This window comes from Xyrauchen texanus, chromosome 24 (assembly GCF_025860055.1).
Source record: "Xyrauchen texanus isolate HMW12.3.18 chromosome 24, RBS_HiC_50CHRs, whole genome shotgun sequence".
Taxonomy (NCBI): Eukaryota; Metazoa; Chordata; class Actinopteri; order Cypriniformes; family Catostomidae; genus Xyrauchen; species Xyrauchen texanus.
The window spans coordinates 35,477,934-35,499,181 of NC_068299.1; the positions used below are offsets into that span (position 1 = coordinate 35,477,934).

Here is a 21,248-nt window from a genome sequence, read left to right on the forward strand (position 1 = left end):
CAAGCTTTCATGTAGCTTTCGATGACTTCACATATATCATATTAGTTGTATGAACTACACTTACGGTATTTTATTTATATTATATTATTAACATGTTTTGTAGCTAGTGCATCTTTTGTCGTATGGTTTAGGATGACATGATGTGATTTTTGGGTGAACTATTTTTAAAGGCAACTGCCTTTCTTTAATTACTAGAAAAAGAGGCCTGATTGGGTGGAAATGATCTGTAGGTCATGAACTGGTGTTGAATGAGATGACAGAGAGTTTTGGGAAAGGTACCAGGGTGGGAATGATAAACCAGACTCCAGTAACAATGAGAGGATGGTCCTGACTATCCGGAGGGGTGAGTTTCTCAGACAAGAGGACAGGAGGTCAAGGTGAGACAGATGTCCTGTTCATGGGACAACAACAAACAAAATATTTAGTCACTGCATTAGCAGACCCATCGCTCATTTTCACAGAGATAACAGGCACTACTATAAATCCCCAAAGCTCTTCCACACAAACTGAAGTGTCAAGACCGTAACGACTGTGTGTGCATCTGTGGCTTTCACACTAAATAAACAGACAGAAGTTCCTGTCTATCACTGAACATGATTTTCACTCTGGTTGTTCTTCTTCAGACGGTGTCTGCCACACAGGCTATAGGTAAGCTCTTATGGTGTTACATGTTCTGCTATTAATATAACATTATTATTCTTTCAGATTCACTCTAAAAGACACCAGGTGGTTGCACAATTCTATGTTAAGGTTTTATGAACATTATGGTATCATAAGGTCTTAAGCAATGTCAGAAATTACTATTTTATTTTAAGGGGTAATATGTGCCTACTGGGATTGAATTTCAGAGGCATTTTTAACTTAATGAGGGCATTATTTTCTAACATGTAACTCAGTGTGTAGTCCATTAATGTCGAATACCTGAAATTGAAATGTTCAGTATCTAAACCAGTATCTAAAAAGAATATAATAGAAAGAATTAACATATATATAGATTTTGTTCTCCCCACATTTTACATTTCTGGGGTATTTTTAGCATTATGGTGACATGTTTGCCCCAAAACCTGGTTAATTTCACATGCTGGTGTATAGATTTAACAACCGTTTTCTCATGATAATGTGGAATCATTGCTTATGCAAACATTTTCGCCTCTATCTTAAATTGTTACGGGTAAATTCAGCAAGCGCTTCACACGGTGAATCTTGCAAATAAATGCGTCAGCTCTGAATATCATGTTCAATTAAACTGTTATAATAATATAATTTGTAATAAAAATATATTGTATTACATTAGAACAATTTTATAATTGGAGATGAATATTCTATTGTAGCCAATTTAGAAATCCAATATATATATATATATATATATATATATATATATATATGTATTTAAGCAATATCACACGAGCAAGAGTGCGATATGGCACTACATCAGCACTGCTGTGATTCGGCCGCAGGTAATTACAGCAGTGCTGATGTAGGGCCATATAGCACGATTGCGAGCATGATATTGCTTATATACAACAGTTTAAAGAACAAGTACATTTAAAAAAAATAGGAAAAACCGAGTATGGTCATAAAAACACATTTGTGCATGGAACTACTTTCTTACACGACGAATCAGAATCTGCTGCTGTTCAAAACAAATGAAGCCTCCAAACCTCCATTAGTAATTTAAAAATGTCACTTCACAAATAGTATCACGGCTTGTGCTGTTTCTAACAAGTTATTGAATAAACAAGGAGAGACACGTGCGTGCGTGTGTGTGTGAGAGAGAGAGAGAGATGGAGCGTGTAGGATCACCTGTTGCCACACCCAATCAGAGATGCTGTCAGCTTTCTCCGTGGAAAATAGACACCCAAGTGGGGTTAGCCGGTGTGCAAGTGTCATTCACTATAGAAACAGTGATGTCCTCCACCATTTTAAACAGAATGTATCCAATGTGGAAACTCTGATAAAAGGTAAGCACTTGAGTTCTGTGATAAATCAGTCTGTTGTGTCTCTCAGCAAGAGTCTTAATCCTGAAGTTGTCAGTATAAAGCCGTTTAAAGCTATTTCCAAGCTTTGGTAATGTATTAGTAATACAGCGATCATGGAGCGCAGTTCTATGTAAACAATTACTAACGGATTCACTTTACGTCACCAACTGGCTCATATCACACACAAAAATGATCTTTTGTCACCACCTGCTGGCAACATATGTAATTTCAAAAATAAAGACAGTAACTCCTAACAGATACTTAGAACAGCATGAACGCAGAGTGATACACGCAGTGAAGTGTCTGACTGCTGATGCTGTCACACCATCAGTGCTCATGGAACGTCTCTCGTCCAATCAGATTTGAGGACCGGAACTAACTGTGGTGTGTATGTGTGTGTGTGTGTATACAGGTGAAACTCGAAAAATTAGAATATCGTGCAAAAGTTCATTAATTTCAGTAATTCAACTTAAAAGGTGAAACTAATATATTATATAGACTCATTACAAGCAAAGTAAGATATTTCAAGCCTTTATTTCATATAATTTTGATGATTATGGCTTACAGCTTATGAAAACCCCAAATTCAGAATCTCAGAAAATTAGAATATTGTGAAAAGGTTCAGTATTGTAGGCTCAAAGTGTCACACTCTAATCAGCTAAACACCTGCAAAGGGTTCCTGAGCCTTTAAATGGTCTCTCAGTCTGGTTCAGTTGAATTCACAATCATGGGGAAGACTGCTGACCTGACAGTTGTGCAGACAACCATCATTGACACCCTCCACAAGGAGGGAAAGCCTCAAAAGGTAATTGCAAAAGAAGTTGGATGTTCTCAAAGTGCTGTATCAAAGCACATTAATAGAAAGTTAAGTGGAAGGGAAAAGTGTGGAAGAAAAAGGTGCACAAGCAGCAGGGATGACCGTAGCCTGGAGAGGATTGTCAGGAAAAGGCCATTCAAATGTGTGGGGAGCTTCACAAGGAGTGGACTGAGGCTTCAAATGTCGTATTCCTCTTGTCAAGCCGCTCCTGAACAACAAACAACGTCAGAAGCGTCTTACCTGGGCTAAAGAAAAAAAGAACTGGTTTGCTGCTCAGTGGTCCAAAGTCCTCTTTTCTGATGAGAGCAAATTTTGCATCTCATTTGGAAACCAAGGTCCCAGAGTCTGGAGGAAGAATGGAGAGGCACACAATCCAAGATGCTTGAAGTCCAGTGTGAAGTTTCCACAGTCTGTGTTGGTTTGGGGAGCCATGTCATCGGCTGGTGTTGGTCCACTGTGCTTTATTAAGTCCAGAGTCAACGCAGCCGTCTACTGGGACATTTTAGAGCACTTCATGCTTCCTTCAGCAGACAAGCTTTATGGAGATGCTGACTTCATTTTCCAGCAGGACTTGGCACCTGCCCACACTGCCAAAAGTACCAAAACCTGGTTCAATGACCATGGTATTACTGTGCTTGATTGGCCAGCAAACTCACTCTGACCTGAACCCCATAGAGAATCTATGGGGCATTGCCAAGAGAAAGATGAGAGACATGAGACCAAACAATGCAGAAGAGCTGAAGGCCGCTATTGAAGCATCTTGGTCTTCCATAACACCTCAGCAGTGCCACAGGCTGATAGCATCCATGCCACGCCGCATTGAGGCAGTAATTAATGCAAAAGGGGCCCAAACCAAGTACTGAGTACATATGCATGATTATACTTTTCAGAGGGCCGACATTTCTGTATTTAAAATCCTTTTTTTTTATTGATTTCATGTAATATTCTAATTTTCTGAGATTCTGAATTTGGGGTTTTCATAAGCTGTAAGCCATAATCATCAAAATTATATCAAATAAAGGCTTGAAATATCTTACTTTGCTTGTAATGAGTCTATATAATATATTAGTTTCACCTTTTAAATTGAATTACTGAAATTAATGAACTTTTGCACGATATTCTAATTTTTCGAGTTTCACCTGTATATAGTTTTGCTGATCATGTGTTTTGAGTATTTGTTGTGTATAAACTATTATAACAGCCTTTACTGGGAAGATCTTAATTTTCACCAAATAGTGTGTCATCAACACTACATTATCAGTTAGTCAGGCTAACTTAAAAAAGTATAGATGTTTCAGTGGCAACACTGAAATGGAGTTGTAGAAACTTCACCAAAGTGGTGAAGTTTCTGATGGTGACTTCAAACAAAACAACTTTTCACAACAAAACATCATTAAAACACTAAAAATGCTAAACAACAATTATTAAGATGTCGCCATGCTGTGACCAAAATTACCAAATTTAAGGGCAAGTGATTGCCACCCCTGATTGTCCATGTCTGTGAAAGCCCTGGTCAAATAGACATGCAGTAAACTGTGCTGTTAATATTACTTAGGAATATTTATATGTCATAAATACATTCTATATTAAATGAAATATTTCTCATCAAATTGTCAAGTTAAAGCTGTGAGAGCACACTACTGGCAATTTTAAGATGAGGAAATTATCCTGCCCTAAATTATATTGTCGATGTTTAAAATTTTAAGTTGGTCATGATAATTTGACTTTTCTTGATATTTAAGTAATCTCAACTTTATCTTCATCAGACAGTTCAATAGACTCAAATAGAATGTGTGTGTGACAAAATGGAAATTGGAATTTTTACAGTGTAATTTTTGATCAAGAAATACCTTTATCAAGAAATATTCTTCATTTCAGCATTGTTGCATACTCTGAAGCACCAAAGAATGTTTTGAAAAATGTATTTTGTTATGGGTGGAGTTGTCTTTGTATTTGCATAAGCACCAGTTGTGATGTAGTGATGATTTATTATATTAGTGTCCAGGAATTTACATCAAACAGTCTTGACCTGAACATCACTTCATCCTTGGCCTGCGGCTGTTCCTATATCAGTGAACATCCTAAAAAGATAGACCTACTGTCTGCTTGTGCCGATAGTACTGAACTCTAATATGACTTATATTCAGAAAGATTTTGATAAACTGTCTTCTCTGTGGCTGTGATGTTAGCGGCGCTTGCATTCATGGAAGGACCCAATTCTAGTGACAATATCCTAGCAACCACCTAGAACACACTGGCAACCACATAACAATGTGCTAAAAAAAACTCCCTTAGCGTCGTGGAGGTGAGTTTATCACGAGCAAGCACCACTCCCATTTTATCCGAAAATATAAAACAATCTTGTTTATGTTCCACTTATTGCACTTGTTACACACGCATTGTGTGATGGTTTTGACATGGCTTCATTGGAAAGTATGAAGACTTTTTTCACACTACCATTTACGGAGGTTTTCTATGCTCTTTGTTGTGATGATCAGGGTCGGATATGACAAAGAAGAGTTGATCTAAAGGCTTTATGAAAAGGGAACATCACCTAAAGGCACAACGTGTTGTTGTCGGCACTGATTTTTTATTTATCTGTGTTGAACATTTACTGTGGAAGGAATTCTCCCTCTATGCCTCATCACCCTACTGACACTCCTGATAAATGATCATTCCTACTTTATGCTACATCATTCTACATTTCCACATGGTCCAACGGAGCAGGCAAACATCATATGAGGAATTAATGAACTTGTGGAGACTGTGTTAGACCTAAATGACTTAAGTTGTGGTATTGATTACTCAGCACCGTGCGAATGGAGACTTCCTCTGAAATCCGACAACTGACTGAGGGGAAAGGGTTTTGCACTGCCAGATCTTATTTAACAAGTTGCCTTTTGCTCACTTAAAGAGTTCAATACTTCCTCTGCACTGCTTTAGACATTCTGCTCTGGTTTAAGACACTGAATGAATCAGATGGGTTTTAAACTATCAGGCTAGCTTATTTTAATCTGAAAAGACCAGCTAGGACTGGTATGAATTTCATAAGTGATTTGTCCCGGAATAGTTCTCCATTCATTATTTTTTTCAGTGAAATACAAAATAAAAAAATTTCAAGAAAATAATTATTCTGTTTTCCATACAAGAAAAGGTGCCCACCACTGTCAAATGACAGAAAAAGAACAAGAAACATCAGTGAAGTTGCTCAGTTTTCCATGTGTCCGAGTCGTGTTAAGCCATATGATAACATTGTATGAGGAAGAGACTGAAATCTCAACCTTTCCCGAAACTATGAATATTATTCGCTTTTTGGGTTCAGATTAAAGGATGATGCCAAATGTCATGGCTGGATTTTGTGACATGTTTTTGGTGAGATGTACTGTAGTAATATTTAGGCCTTGCTCATGTTTATATTCATATTCTGAGTGTGTCATGTATGCTAATATCAATATGTAGCATGTAGAATGAGATTTGAGAGCTGCTGCATTCTCAAAGGAGAATTTTCTGTGAATAACAAATTAAATTTTGGAATGCTCCTCACATAATGTTATTACATGTATATATATATATATATATATATATATATATATATATATATATATATATATATATATATATAGGCTGCTGGGGTTTTCACACTTGAGCCCTCTTAAAAAGAACCAAACTGAGACCTTTTTTCAGTTCACCCACAAACAAATAAATATTTAAACAGTGAAACAAAGTCTTCTTCATATTCAAATGTTACCATTCACCATGTACCTGTTTTTGTCCATTTTGTGACAGGATCTCAGCCCACTAATCATCATCGTTAGTTTTTGAAACAGTCACCTTGAATATTAGAGATGCTCCAATCAGGATTTTAACATCCGATCTCCAATTTCCTTTTCATCTCATCAATCGATGCTAATCATTAACTTTTTATCAGCAGCTCGGTCAATACTGGTTATATGTAAGCTTTCTGCTCAATGGCACTGTTAACTACATTTCCCTGTTGGTAAAACCATAGTTGTTGCCTAGTTTTGCTGCCAAATAATGTTGGTTGATTGAATAATGCAATAAACACAAAATATAATTTTAAAATATAAATTTTACTCTTTATTCTAGGAATTAAAAACTAGTTGGCTTATACAAATGATTATTTACTGTATATAAGATAGTCCTAAAGAATGAGGCTTAATGTCAAACTGAAGTTGAAATGATAACCCATTGGTGTAACATTTTGGTTAGTTTGTCACCATTTAATTTAATCATTTTTATTCATTATTTTATTATAATTTAGTAATGCATTGTAGTATAGTAACTAAATATTTAATATAGATTAATTATATGTACGTTCCTTCCTTTTCATTTTGTTGGATGTTGGTAATATTAGTTCCGCTTTCACTTGTTTCCGTGGGGAGTGTAATAAGGGTGACACGCTCTCTTGTCAGGTTAAAAAAAAATGACAGGAGAATGAAGGAAGAGAAGTTTCTGGACTTTACAGGTGCTACTGTTAATGCTGTTTGCTCAGCAATCATTTAATAAAGATGTTTGAATTATACCCCATCTTGTATTCCGCATTATTATTATGATATCTGTGCCTTGCGGAGACTGAGATGCTTTACAATTTCAATTATTGGCCGTTTGTTGTGAAGTCTTTTCCATTTAAAAGCTTGGCCAATACAGAAACACCAGGGTTCCAGGCGGGACAAAAGTACATTGATTGAAAGCCAAATGTCCAATAGGAAATCAGATGCTGATCCAATACTAATAGTGCACAGCGTCTTGGTGTTATCCAAAATTAAGTGTTAAGAGCCTCTTGTCCAGCTGTGCAGTGGGTGTAAACCTCACTCCCCTGGCCTCAAGAGGCGCACTAGCGACTGACGCTAGATTCTGCAGCCTTCGTTAGCACGCCCGACTCCCATGCCAGGAGATGCCGGTTTAAATCCTGCTTAGAGCGGGTTGTGCAGGACTGGTTACATTGGCACCATTGATTGTAATGGTACAGATATATGTCATAGACTCTGTGTTTCAATGGGGCTCTATGGGCCATACACCAGGCTGCTAAGGACATATTCATGTTGAAAAAATTTGGAAAACGTTAGTTGAACAAAAAGCAACGATCGTGATGAGGTATTTTTCCCCCCACACTAAAATGTACAAAGAGTGAAATATTTCATTTCTATCTCATTTGTACATTTATTAAACGTGTCATTGCTGAAGTTCTTGTGAAATTGTAGGGGAAGCCATACTTCCCATGTAGTCTTAAAGCACCACCATGGATTATGCAGAAACCAAATCAACATTCTAAAACTAACACATCATTTCTACCAATCCTTTCCTCTGTCTCTTGTCCTGGTCAGCTCTAGATCCCTGCTCAGCTTACATCAGTCTGAATGAGCCATGGCGGAACACGGACTACCACGTCAACAACTCAGCAGGTGTCCCTCTGTGTGACCGTCACGTGGCGGGAGAATGGTATCGCTTTACAGGGATGGCTGGGGATGCTATGCCTACTTTCTGTATCGAAGAGAACCACTGTGGTACCCACGCCCCCATCTGGCTGAACGGCAGTCACCCTCAACCTGGCGATGGCATTGTTACCCTGCCTGCATGTGCCAGCTTCAGTAACAACTGCTGTCACTGGACGGCTAATGTGGATGTGAAGGCCTGTGTAAAGGGTTACTACGTCTACCGCCTCCCCCGACCCTCTGTCTGCTTCCATGTCTACTGTGGCCGTAAGTATTCTTCCTGTCTCACTAAGGGTGAATTCACTAATCTGTTCCGGCACCTTTGTGGACAGTAGCACAAAACCTGTGTGTATAATTAGGTGCTAAATGTGCTGAAATAGTGCTGCAGTGCATTTCAATTTAAGCCACTGTTGTTCTTTTTCAGTTCTTTTTTAAAGGAATATTCTGTGTTCAATACAAGTTAAGCTCAATCGACAGCATTTGAGGCATAATATTGATTACCACAAACATTTATTTTGACTCGTCCCTCCTTTTCTTTAAAACAAAGGAAAAATCTTGGTTCCAGTGAGGCACTTACAATGGAAGTGAATTGGGGCCAATTTTTTTAATACTTTAAATACTCACAGTTTCAAAAATATAGCCACAAGACATACAGGATATGCATGTAGACATGATTTTAGTGAGATAAAATCATTACTAAACTTCATGACCATGATGATGTAATGTCAACAAACCCTAAAATGACTATAAAAATGAAGATTTAAACACCTTTACAGTTCTAATAATACTTGAGTTTTAACAGAAGAATTAATGCATGTGGTTTTATAAAATTACAAGGTTCACATTTCTGTTTAAACCCTCCAAAAATTGGCCCCCTTTCACTTCCACTGTTACCTCTATTTTTGATTTTTTTTTTAAAAGGAGGGACGAGTCGAAATTAATTTTTGTGGTAATCAACATAATGCCAGATTATGACAGATTTATTGGTGTCAACTTCTGATCAAATGACTGCGGGCATTTGACAGGGATGGGCGATACCACTTTTTACTTTTCAATCTGATACCAACAATTTCAAGTCCAATATCGTCGATAGCAATACCAATACCTTAATAAAATAGATGTTTTGCGATTTAATGGGTAATTTTACATATTGTTTAGTCATAATTCATAATTTTTTTTATATTCTTATACATGTATAAGCCTAAAAAGAAAATTATTACACTTCTGGTTTGTTTACTCTTAAAAAATGTAACCATGGTTTTAGTACAGTAACTAGTTTAACCATGGTATTTAGTTAAACAATAGTTACCGCATAATTAAACGTAGTTAGGCTACTAAAATGTTACTGTAGTAAAACCATGGTTAATTTTTATAAAATATATTTTTTTATAAAATAGAAATAGTATCACCCTATGTTGCAAAAAAAAAAAAACAGCCATGGTTACTACAATATATCTTTAATAAAACCATGGTTACATTTTTTTTATTATTATTATAATTAATTAACAAAAATTACAGAACATTATTAATATTCAAACAGGTTATTGACATATTTTTTAATAAACTTTTAACAAACATCACTCAAACTCATTATAATAAATGAAGCTGTTTCTCTGTTTTTCTATCATTACCTCTAAGGCACTGCTCCCTCTTGTTTGAACGAGCATTGTGACAGTGCAAGCGCTTGTCTGCTTGTGTCTTTCATCATGTACGTGAATATGAGCAGAAGGTCACAAGTATTTGCTAATATAGCCTAATCCTTTTATTTCACTTTGAAGCTTGTGATTGCTGTTCATGTTCATATAATAATATCCCTTGTTAAAAAATAAATAAATAAAACAGAATCGGTATGTTGTGTGAGGATCAATATTTATGATACAACAACTATATCAGAAGTATTGGTACTTTAGGATCGATCCACCCATCCCTAATATTTGAGGTTTTTGCGATGGGGCAGACACAGTAAACTGGTTAACGAGTTAGACAGTGGATTAAGAGATTGAATAACCAAGTGACTATTTGAGCTCCAATAGACTGGTGGAAAAATTTCGATTTTACGACAAACTATTTCGCCATGTGCAGCTGAAGTAGCTCTGGGTGTAATGATGGTATGTGTATCAAGCTGGAGATCTAGGTCTGAATCATTGCCCCTGACGTACTTTTTCCGCATGTCTCTACTCTTAATATTTCCTATAATACTACTCATAGTAATAAATGAAAGAGCAGTGATTTAGTCACAGTTAAGGTCAGGGAGTTGAGATTAACCATGGATTTACTGTAGTAATAGTGTACTAACCATGTATTTTGGTGGAAACTATATAGTTCTGATGTACTAACCATGGTTTTGCTACAGTAACATGATGTTCATAGTAGTTAATATTAACCATGTTTAATTTTGTGGTGACTATGATTTTACTAGAAAATACTATGGTGATACTATGTTTACTGTAGTAAAACCATGGTTAATTTTTGTAAGGTAGGGGTTGGTTTAGGGTGTATGTGGGACTCCAAATAATCACAAAAAATGCTGCAGTGATGCCACCATACTGTATGCTAGTATATAAACAGGGGTGTAAGAGTATCTGACTGCTAGTATCTGAAGAGTAAAACTATTTGCACTAGAGTGAAAATAGCATCTAATGCTTTTTCTTGTTTTTTACATTGAGTGCACATAGCCTCTGCTTTATAAAATATAATCACTCCTGTTAACTGGTGCATGGAAATAGCATCATAGCTTAGCATAAAGCTAAATGTTCAAATGACAATTTACACAACATTAACTATTTCTGCTGCACCAAATTTACTTAAAAACCCCACAGAGTGCACACTACGGTGTTTTTGACAACTGTGGGAACATGCATTAATGCTGCTCATCTGCTCGGAGTCTGTCTCAATGATTTAAATATGTAACGCTGTTACATGTATTCCTTTACTGCCAAACCCTGATTATAGATTGTGCCTCATTCTCTAAACTCAACACTATTTGCCCAGCATAATTAACATCTCACTTATACCGGTAAATGTAATTAAATAAAGAGAGTGTTTTGTACATTTTCTGTTGATAATGGCAGCAGTAATTCATCAAATAATGGAGCAGAGTGTTATAAACAGGCATATACTGTATCCAGGAACAAAGTATCCTCAAGTGCACTTTTTGAGTTTTAAAGAGCCGGTTCGGGTGCCTGGTGTCTGGATAGAGTGATGCACCCTCGATTCAACGATTCAATCAATGCAGTCTAAGTGTTCAAATAAACAACACTATCAGCGGCCGCAATTCATTCAGTGAATTCCCCCAGGATCTCTCACAATTGTTGGTTGAGATTTTGTTTTGCTGTCTGTTCTTAATATATGTTTGCCTCCATAGATTTCTATGACATTTGCGATGAGGTGGAGTGTAATGGGGCTGACTGCCCTGTCGAGTCTGAATGCCGCTGTCCAGCAGGGACAGTTCTGGGAGCTGATGCACAGACGTGCCTGGGTGAGGAGCAGCCTGATTCCGTTCCTGGGCCAAAAAAAAAAAAAAAAAAAAAATGCTTAGAGAGTAGAAGAGATTTATTGCAGAGAGCTACAATGCTACAGGGCTTTTGAAGAGATAACAAAGCAATCACAAGACTGTTGGTAGCAAGAAAAAAAATCAACCAATGACCTAATTTAATGGTTAAAAAGAATAGTGTCAATTAAATAGTAATTTTCAGGATGATTCACTTTTTAAAAGGGATTTCTGTAGGTAGTTTTCAGGCCCAATTTGTTGAAGTTGTCTCGCACAACCCAAATTGTTTTTTGGCGCCCCAACACAGTTAGCAAATATGTCAAATATCTTAAAGTCTTTAAACCAAACACTTGTTTTTGGGTGATTTACAGTATGTGCAAAATGTAAATCTATAATAAAGGGATTGCCATGTTTTGTCGAGGCACCAACCATCCAATATAGATACTAACAAAAAGTGCTGAAGCTGTGCACTGTTTCTGACTAACTTGTCAAAGTACTGTGGTTACTAAAAGATTGTTTCAAAATTCTGTAAAAATAATTTGCCTTTTTAAGACCTTTTAAGACTTTTGACTTAGTTTGGGGGTGGTTCAAGGGGAAGTCAGACTGGAGAGGGGTGTTAACTCTGAATGCTACGTGGAAAGAGAAAAGAACATAAATAACTGGTTCTGTTCCAAAACTAAGGCCAAATTGTAATGTAACATTCCATGTATGGTTTGCGGAGAAGGCAATCCAGGAATGCATTGTGACAAGTACAGTAAAAAACTATCCAATTTCTGATTTTTGTGTGTAAGATGTGAATGAATGTGAGAAAGGAAATGGCGACTGTGCTGAAGTGTGCATCAACACTAAGGGTTCTCGTCGTTGTGAGTGTGGACCTGGTAAAGTGCTGGATGTGGATGGGAAGAGTTGTAAAGGTAAGAACGTAACAAACCACTGGGTCTTGAATATAGGCAAACTTTCACTGCGCTCATGCACTGTGGGTTTCTGTGGCTTTGTGTAGAGATAGCAGGATGTCACAATGTGAATGGAGGCTGCAGCCACGGATGCTTCTCAGAGTTAGTATCATATTACTGCCACTGTCCCCAGGGCCTGACGCTAGGAGATGACAAACGCACCTGTCAGGGTAGGCTTAAACATTCTCTCTTACATTTGCACTCTTTTTCTCTGGATGTGAAAACCTCACTTGTACATTGCTTTGTATGCAGTCCCTGTGCATTGTGATCCCAGTTCCATAGAGGTGTCAGTTCCCAAAGACGTGGTGGGAGGGCTTGAACTCTTCCTGTCTAATTCGTCTTGCAGTGGCGTTTCCAACGGCACCCATATCAACCTGCGCTTCAGTCTGAAAACCTGCGGCACTGTGGTTCAGGTAAAACTTCTTGTGGAATCTAATTTAGCTTATTCACAATGGAACATGATCTGCTTTTAAGACCTATAACAGAGTTCTCGTCAGCCTCTAGGAGCCAATATGCTTCCAGTGCAATCAAAGAAAGAATGGGTGTGATGTCTTTGAGCAAAATCTGTCCAAAATGTTTTTGTTTTTTTAGTTCATGCAGTGGTTTGAAATGGCTTGCCAGCGTAAAATTTTTGGCTGTTAAACATCCTGTTACTGCCATTTGTCCACATCATCAGTGGTTGTGAACCGGTGCTTCACCTACTTTGATGCCAACGGTGGAGTGCAAAGTTGCCAAGCTGGTGAAAACTTACCTACAGACAGTACATCTGTATGATTGTACATTACCAGAGGGTAATCTGTGCATATTATGGCCATGTATAGTGCTAGCATTAGCGTTGGTGCCGTGAATGTAGAATGTAAACATGACAGATTACACAATATCTAATGCATATACAGTGCATTGAGAAAGTATTCAGACCCCCTGCATTTTTTTTCTTCACATTTTGTTATGTTGCAGCCTTATACTAAAATCACATCAATCTATGCTCCATTTTCCATAATGACAAAACAAAAAACAGATAAATTGATAACTTTTGAAAAACTGAAATTTCACTAACATAAGTATTCAGACCCTTTACTCAGTACTTAGTTGAAGCACCTTTGGCAGCGATTACAGCCTCAAGTCTTTTTGCGTATGACGTGACAAGCTTTACACATCTGGATTTGGGAATCTTCTGCCATTCTTCTCTGCAGATACTCTCAAGCTCTGTCAGGTTAGATGGGGATCATCAGTGGACAGCCATTTTCTGGCTGGGCCACTCAAGGACATTCACAGGGTTGTCCCTAAGCCACACTTGTGTTGTCTTGGCTGTGTGCTTAGGGTCATTGCCCTGTTGGGAGGTGAACCTTCGGCCCATTCTGAGGTTCTGAGCATGCTGGACCAGGTTTTCTCTAAGGATATCTCTGTAATTTGCTGCATTCTGCATTTAGTCTCCTAATACCTGCCGCTGAAAAACAGTATGATGCTACCACCACCATGCTTCACCGTTGGGATGGTATTGCGCAGGTGATGAGCGGTGCTTGTTTTCCTCCAGAAATGACGTTTGGAATTGAGGCAAAACAGTTAAATCATTTCAACAGACCAGAGAATCCTGTTTCTCACAGCCTGAGAGTCCTTTAGGTGCTTTTTTGCAAATGCCAAGCAGGCTTTTGTGTGTCTTGCACTGAGGAGAAGCTTCCGTCTGCCCACTCAAAGTCTGCCATAAAGTGCAGATCGGTGGAGTGTTGCAGTGATGGTTGTCCTTCTGCAAGTTTCTCCACACATGATCTCTGGAACTCAACCAGAGTGATCATCAGGTTCTTGGTCACCTCTCTTAACAAAGCCCCTATCCTCCGATTGCTAAGTTTGGCCAGGTGGCCAGCTTTTGGAAGGGCCTGGTTGTTCCAAACTTCTTCCATCTGAGAATTATGGAGGCCACACTGTGCTCTTGGAACCTTCAATGCAGTCAAAATGTTTTGTTCCTTCCCCAGATCTGTGCCTTGACAGTTCCTTTGACCTCATGGCTTGGTTTTTGCTCTGATATGCATTTTCAGCTGTGAGACCTAATATAGACAGGTGTGTGCCTTTCAAAATCATGTCCAATCAACTGAATTTGCCACAGGTGGACTCCAATAAATGTGTAGAAAAATCTCAAAGATGATCCAGAGAAATAGCATGCACCTGAGCTAAATTTCAAGTGTAATGGCAAAGAGTCTGAACACTTATGTCAATGTAATATTTAAGTTTTTTCATTTTTCATTTTTCCATCGCTAAGATGTTTTGACCTTTTTTCTTGCTCTGAGCAAAGAAGAACAAAGAGTATATCAGAGCCTTTAACGTCAACAGGAAATCAAAATGGACCCTGTTTAATTTCATAATGCACATTCTAGGTTTTATTGTGCATGAGTCATCAGTGCACATTATTTGAAAGAAAAAACCATGTTTATCTTTGTAATCCTTCATCAAAATGTAATAACTTGCTGTGCCTCTGAAACTAAGACATTGTTTTAGGGTGCTCTTGTTCGTAATACAGCCTAAAAACAATTCTAAACTCTTGCCAAATGTTAATGCTTTAATTCAATGCCGGTTAACGTTGATTTATAAAGGTTACTGAAATAATAGCAAATAATGTTAGATTTGCTACCTGATCTCATGAAAATTATGTAACTATGGTGACATTTTTGCTAAATTATTTTACATGGTTCCTTACACATATCGCGGCAGTTCCGAGGTGAAATGTCCACTGTGTGGTGGTAAAAGTGAGTTGTACCAAACAGATGAGGTTTTTAAGGTTAATGCTCAGTCAAGTTTTAAATCAACCAAACCTTCCTCCCTACACTAAACCATAAACCTAAACTAAACTGATGCCATAAAACGCAATTGTGAGAAATTTTGAAATTTCAAACCTAAATCTAACCGGCAGTGCCATAAAAAACAATTGATGAAGCTACCACATCATTTTGTGGTGCAGCTATGAAACTTTAGTCTCACATGTGGACTTGCGTGCTCTTTAGTACTCATACCTTTGTCCTTTGCATTGCAAGTGCAACGCTGAATCAGTTGAGCTACTGTGCAATTTGAGCACACTGGCTTGTAAATGTAGTTGATAATGTAATGCAAACATTAAAAGTTATGCGCTAGTTTAAAAGTGTTTAGATGTGATAAGATAGATGTGAGGCACAATGCAAAAAGTGTTTATGAAAGTCGTTTTACTTGTGATTTGTGTGAAAGTGAATAAAATTCATTGTAGTTTCTAGTATTTATTTTATCAGGAAACTGCCGCAATACGAACAACGAGCCACATAGAATTCATTTTGCAATAGTGTAGGTATAGTAATGTGATTCTATGTGACCAGGTTGGAAAAAATACATATTGCTTCCTCAAAAAAAGTTGTATTTACTTATCTTGATAGTTCTCTGGGAATTTAGTGCAAAATCCTCTTCCTCTCTCTATGCTCCAGGTCACCGATGACAAAATCGTTGGCACTAACTTGGTGACAGGGTTACCACGGTCGAGTCCTGGCAGCAGTGGGGACTTGATCGTTCGCACTAGTCAACTACTGCTGCCAATTACCTGTGAGTTTCCACGGCAGTATGAGGTGTCTGATGGATACCTGCCCAGTCTGCGCAACACAGCACTCGAGCTAGCTGGCCACAGTGAAGGAATATTCCCCTTTACTCTTGAGCTCTTTAAGAGCGCAGAGTTTTCCGAGCCGTACAGCCAACCTCCTCAACTTCGGCTTCGGGACTCGCTGTTCTTCGCCGTGGAGCCTAGAGAACGTGTGGATGGCCTTGCTGCTTTTGTAGAAAGCTGTTTTGCCACACCTGGCCCCAAAGCTGACCAGGCCTTAAAATATTACCTCATAAAAGATGGGTAGGTATAGAGAGTTGTATTTACTGAGAAATCATTCAAATACAAAGTGCAAATATACTCCATAAAAGGTGCTGTAAGATATTTCATCAGTCTTGCTAACTTCTGCTAGACTGCTAAATGCCTCAATCCTTTCAACCACACACCCTCTCTCCAACCCCGCCCTTCAAAGACATGTCAGCAAACCAGAACACCAATTAGGCAGAAAAGCAGAAAGCATTTTTGATTGACTAAATTTTCCGATTGGCTAGTTAAAAAGTGCAAGCCACTCCCCCAAGACTGTTTTCAGAGTGTAGTATGGTTGTCATTGAGACAGGTGTGATTTTTCAAGACCTATTTCAGTGAGGTCTGTCAGATAGTATGGACAATGTATGCGTTTTATATATATATATATATATATATATATATATATATATATATATATATATATATATATATATATATGCTTACAGCACATTTTCACAAAGGCTGGGTCTATATTTGGAAGCTATTGTGCACTAATGACCATATGTTTCCCAGCTGTATTTCAGATGAAACTGTGCGTCAGCTTTCTGCTAAAGACCAGCTCTCCAAGCACTACCAGGTCCCTGTCTTCAAGTTCATCGGCAAGGACAACAGAGTGAGTAAGAGGTGCATTCTGGAAAATCCAGTTGGTGTGTCCATTGCATGTGCTTTTGTGTGCTAATGATCTAGCCTGCCACAGATTAATGAGAGTATGAAAGAGAGAGAGACATAGGCTCTCACTTCACATTGCATTAAACTGCTAGGTACTTGTGAAAAAATACGCTTTTGTCACAATTTACATAATGTGTATGTGTTATTAGGCAAAACCTTCTTAAAATTAACATTTGCTGCTATTGAGGTTTTGGTATGGGTAGGTTTAGAGGTAGGTTTAGGTCTAGGGTTAGGGTGATGGGTAGGGTCAACCGTGTAATAACTGTATTAAAAAACACGGTTCCATATCTGTCACTCACTCCATGTTGTGTCGATGTAGTGACACTAGGGGTTCGCTCTTGAGAGCCCCAATCGCCTGATTTATTCAGAAAAGGCCAATGAGAATTGGCAAGTGGAATTTGTATTCCACTCCCCACCCTGGACATACGGGTATAAAAGGAGATGCTGTGTACCACTCATTCTTGTTTGCTCCCCAACCTGGTCTGTCCTGTGTTGAAGCACATCAAATCAAAATCGAATCAAAACGGAGGCGGCTATGGGAATCTCAGTCACCTCGGACCTCCCATCCACCAGTATGCTCGTTATGCCCGGTAGAGTTCACGAGCGAGGCACGCGGTCCGCCTCAGGGCAGATTTAATGTCTCGTTTGGGGATCGCGATGATGATGAGTTATCGGTTGCAGCATCGGAGGGTGGGCTGCTGCTTTCAAAAGCGGACAAGTCTACTGAGCTCCTGCTCTCAGGCGGTAGGGCTCAGGATGAAGCAGACACTGAGTTAGCAGCCGTGTTTGCCCTGCCAGCTGTGAACATCGGGCTTGAGTGGAACCGCCCTGCACTGAACGTTCACGGCTGGACGATTGGTTTCTGGGCCGGGAGTGCAAATCATGGCCACGCCCAGCCCCGGTGCATTTTTTCCCAGAAGTGCACGAGGAGCTCACAAAGTCATGGAATGCACGTTTTTCTGCCCATAAATGCTTTGCAGGTTCGTCCATCCTGACTATCCTCAACGGCAGGACAGCCAAGGTATATGTTGGGATCCCCCAGGTAGAGCGCACTGTTGTGGTGCACCTATGCCCTTAAAGTGCAGCCACCTGGAGGAATCGACCAAGGCTTCCTTCCAAGGCTTGAAAGTTTACAATGCAGTGGGCCAAAGACCTCTGGAACCTCCACGTCTGGCTCCTGGATGGGACGTGGAAGACCTAGCATGCCTTTTGGCAGCAGTGATAGACACGATCACTCAGGCCAGAGCCCCCTCCTCTAGGCGGCTGTATGCTCTGAAGTGGTATCTTTTCACAAACTGGTGTTCTTCCCATGGGGAAGAGCCACAGAGGTGCGCGGTCAGGTCTGTGTTGTCCTTCTCACAGGAGGGGCTGGAGAGACGGCTGTCTCCCTTCACCATGAAAGTGTACATGGCTGCCATAGCAGAAAATCACGATACACTGGATGGGAGAAGCTTGCGGCAGTACGACCTTATCATCAGGTTCCTCAGGGGTGCGAGGAGGATGAATCCCTTCTAAACCGCGCATGATTCCCTTTTGGGATCTCTCTGTGGTCCTGTCGGCCTTACAGAGAACCCCATTTGAGCCCCTGGAGGAGGCCGAGCTCAGCACTCTCCATAGATAGGGTCCTCCCCAGGGGTTTCATTCCATATGTGAACTTTCTGGTCGGTAAGTCCATGTGAGGTATTCTCCACATGTTAACCTCCCTCTGGTAGGATGTAGTCTCCGTAGTGCTCTACCTCCAGGAGAGGGAAGAGCACTTCCTCAGCTCTATTCTTCCAGGTGCTCGGCGGGAAATTGCTTAATATAGAAATCAGGAAAGGCCTGTGGCCCTCTCTGGTAAGTGCTCTCCTCCCACCCTTAACAGGACCAGGGAGGCACCATACCTGACATGCTGGAAGGTCACGACACGGTCAAGTGCTCACTGCAAGGCACACAGCAGCTTGCCCATGTCCGCTCCACCATACCTCGTGACTCGGTTCAGCGCCTGTGACATGTAGTATAGGGAACCCTAGTGTCACTACATCGACACAGCGTTGAGTGAATGACAGATAGGGAACGTCTCGTTTACTGATGTAACCTCTGTACCTTGATGGAGGGAATGAGACCTTGTGTCACTCCTGCCACAGCACTGAACCGACTGCTCAGCCTCAGCATAAATCTGAATGAGTGGTGCACGCCATCTCCTTTTATACCCGTAAGTCCGTGGGCAGAGAGTGGCATGCAAATTCCACTCCCCAATTCTCATTGGCCTTTTCTGAATAAATCATGAGGTGATTGGGTGATTTCTATTACTTTTCGAATGGATCAGACTTATTGCTTCACTGTATCAGACCTTCATATTGGCCAAAAATCCCTCAGACTTACAATGACGATTCTATCATAAATTCAATCACTATTTACGCTTCTAATAAGGTATTTACACTTGGTCACCTCATACGTTTTTACTAATCGAATTACTATCCGTTTGGATAATCACATTCCATATACACTTGACCACATCAACGTGTCTCTGCCAAAAGTATATAAATCCGATCTTCAGTTGCCGCTTTATATGCAAATAAAATGTTCACTTCCATGATTATCCTAATGCAGGGCAGCGAATTTAAAAGATGTGATTTATTATTTGATTGCAAGTGCCTCTGTACCACATGCGAGTTACTGTATATATTATGAACTTACTATACATTATGTACTGTACTTGGTCATCTAGTGTAAGAAATTTCAAAGGGTAGTGTCATTCACCATTAGTATTCACTGTATTTCATTTGAGGGAAATGGCATTTCAAATGGATGTGATGTCTTGCCGCTAGCTTTAGCATTTTAGCCAACCTGAGTCCAAAATGTGTCAACGTACAAGTCATGCAGTTTAGTAAAAATGTTTAGATGTCACAAGACAGCATTGTGTGTGGAACAGACCGAAAAGTATGTGTTTATAAACTCATAATCTTTTTTTATTTATTTTGTCTGTAATACATGTGTGTCAGGAGGTTTTCCTGCATTGCCATGTGCTGGTGTGTGGACAGACCCAAGGGGAATCTCGATGTACACAGGGCTGTCGAAAGCGTTTGAGAAGAGATCTCTGGACCAACCAGCACCATAAGCAAGATGTACTGTCCAGTGGACCCATTCATATACTACCAGACCCATAAAACACAGACAGATTACACACCATCCATCTCCTATAAGCACTAATCTCACATAGTAACACACAAAATAACACCATCTACAGGCTATTTTACTGTATATAAACACATTCATATCTCTAAGTAACACCAAGTAACTGGAAACAATCTGTTAAGATTCCTCTCACCCTAAACAAATTGTCTTTTGGTGCCTCTAGCACATTTAGGGTACTTTCACACTAGCAATTTGAATAGCAATTCACACTAGTCTCATGTACAGTAAACATGTCTAATGTTTTGCATTTTTTAAGTAATATTGAAGCATCCTTTCTGTTTGCTGGCCATCTGTAAATATAAGTAAACATAAACCATATTTTACGATTCACAGCACAAGCTTTCACAATTAAACTTAAGGACTTTAAAAAGCTTATAAAAAGTAACTGTTACAGTCTGCACACTTGGTTTGTCTTAATGTCTAATATGCATATATGCTCAGCACTGTTGTACTGAGGAAAAATAAACGATTTAAACAGCCAATATTAGAATACTTTTAGTCACAGTTTGTAGTAATGCTGAATACCCTGCAAGCAAAAACTAAAGCAATGGTAATTTTTTTTTGGTCCCGCCCCCCCTTTGGAACAATGGAACGTTTTCACCAGTAATTAAGTAATTAAATAAGACAGCCAATACATTAATTATATTCTACCACATTCAAAACTGTTTCATGTCAGTGTGAATGAGAAATAACTATAAGGCACAAACTAATTGTTAAGACAAAATAGCTCTTAAAATGCTAAATATGCTAAAATATTAAGATATTAAAAAATGTCCTACCTGTTACTTCAAGACCTCAAATGTCACCTCAGGGGTGTTGCTAATAAATGTCTTCATGAGATTTTCTAAATCCAG

At 39.1% G+C, this 21,248-nt stretch overlaps 1 protein-coding gene across 1 annotated transcript; it reads left to right on the plus strand.

The window, feature by feature from the left end:
- Positions 1 to 517: 517 nt before the first annotated feature.
- LOC127617476 (oncoprotein-induced transcript 3 protein-like) lies at positions 518 to 21,166 on the plus strand. Its single transcript, XM_052089453.1, has 9 exons — positions 518 to 648; positions 8,142 to 8,516; positions 11,614 to 11,727; positions 12,531 to 12,653; positions 12,740 to 12,862; positions 12,945 to 13,105; positions 16,133 to 16,545; positions 17,062 to 17,161; positions 20,202 to 21,166. The coding sequence occupies exons 1-9, from the start codon at positions 594 to 596 to the stop codon at positions 20,364 to 20,366; spliced, it is 1,629 nt and encodes a 542-aa protein (XP_051945413.1). The 5' UTR covers positions 518 to 593; the 3' UTR covers positions 20,367 to 21,166.
- The last annotated feature ends 82 nt before the right edge of the window (positions 21,167 to 21,248 follow it).

Coding starts and splice junctions, on each gene's coding strand:
- LOC127617476 (XM_052089453.1), top strand. CDS start 594: ATGATTTTCACTCTGGTTGTTCTTCTTCAGACGGTGTCTGCCACACAG. Junction 11,728..12,530: donor TGATGCACAGACGTGCCTGG/GTGAGGAGCAGC, acceptor TTTGTGTGTAAG/ATGTGAATGAATGTGAGAAA. Junction 12,654..12,739: donor GGATGGGAAGAGTTGTAAAG/GTAAGAACGTAA, acceptor GGCTTTGTGTAG/AGATAGCAGGATGTCACAAT.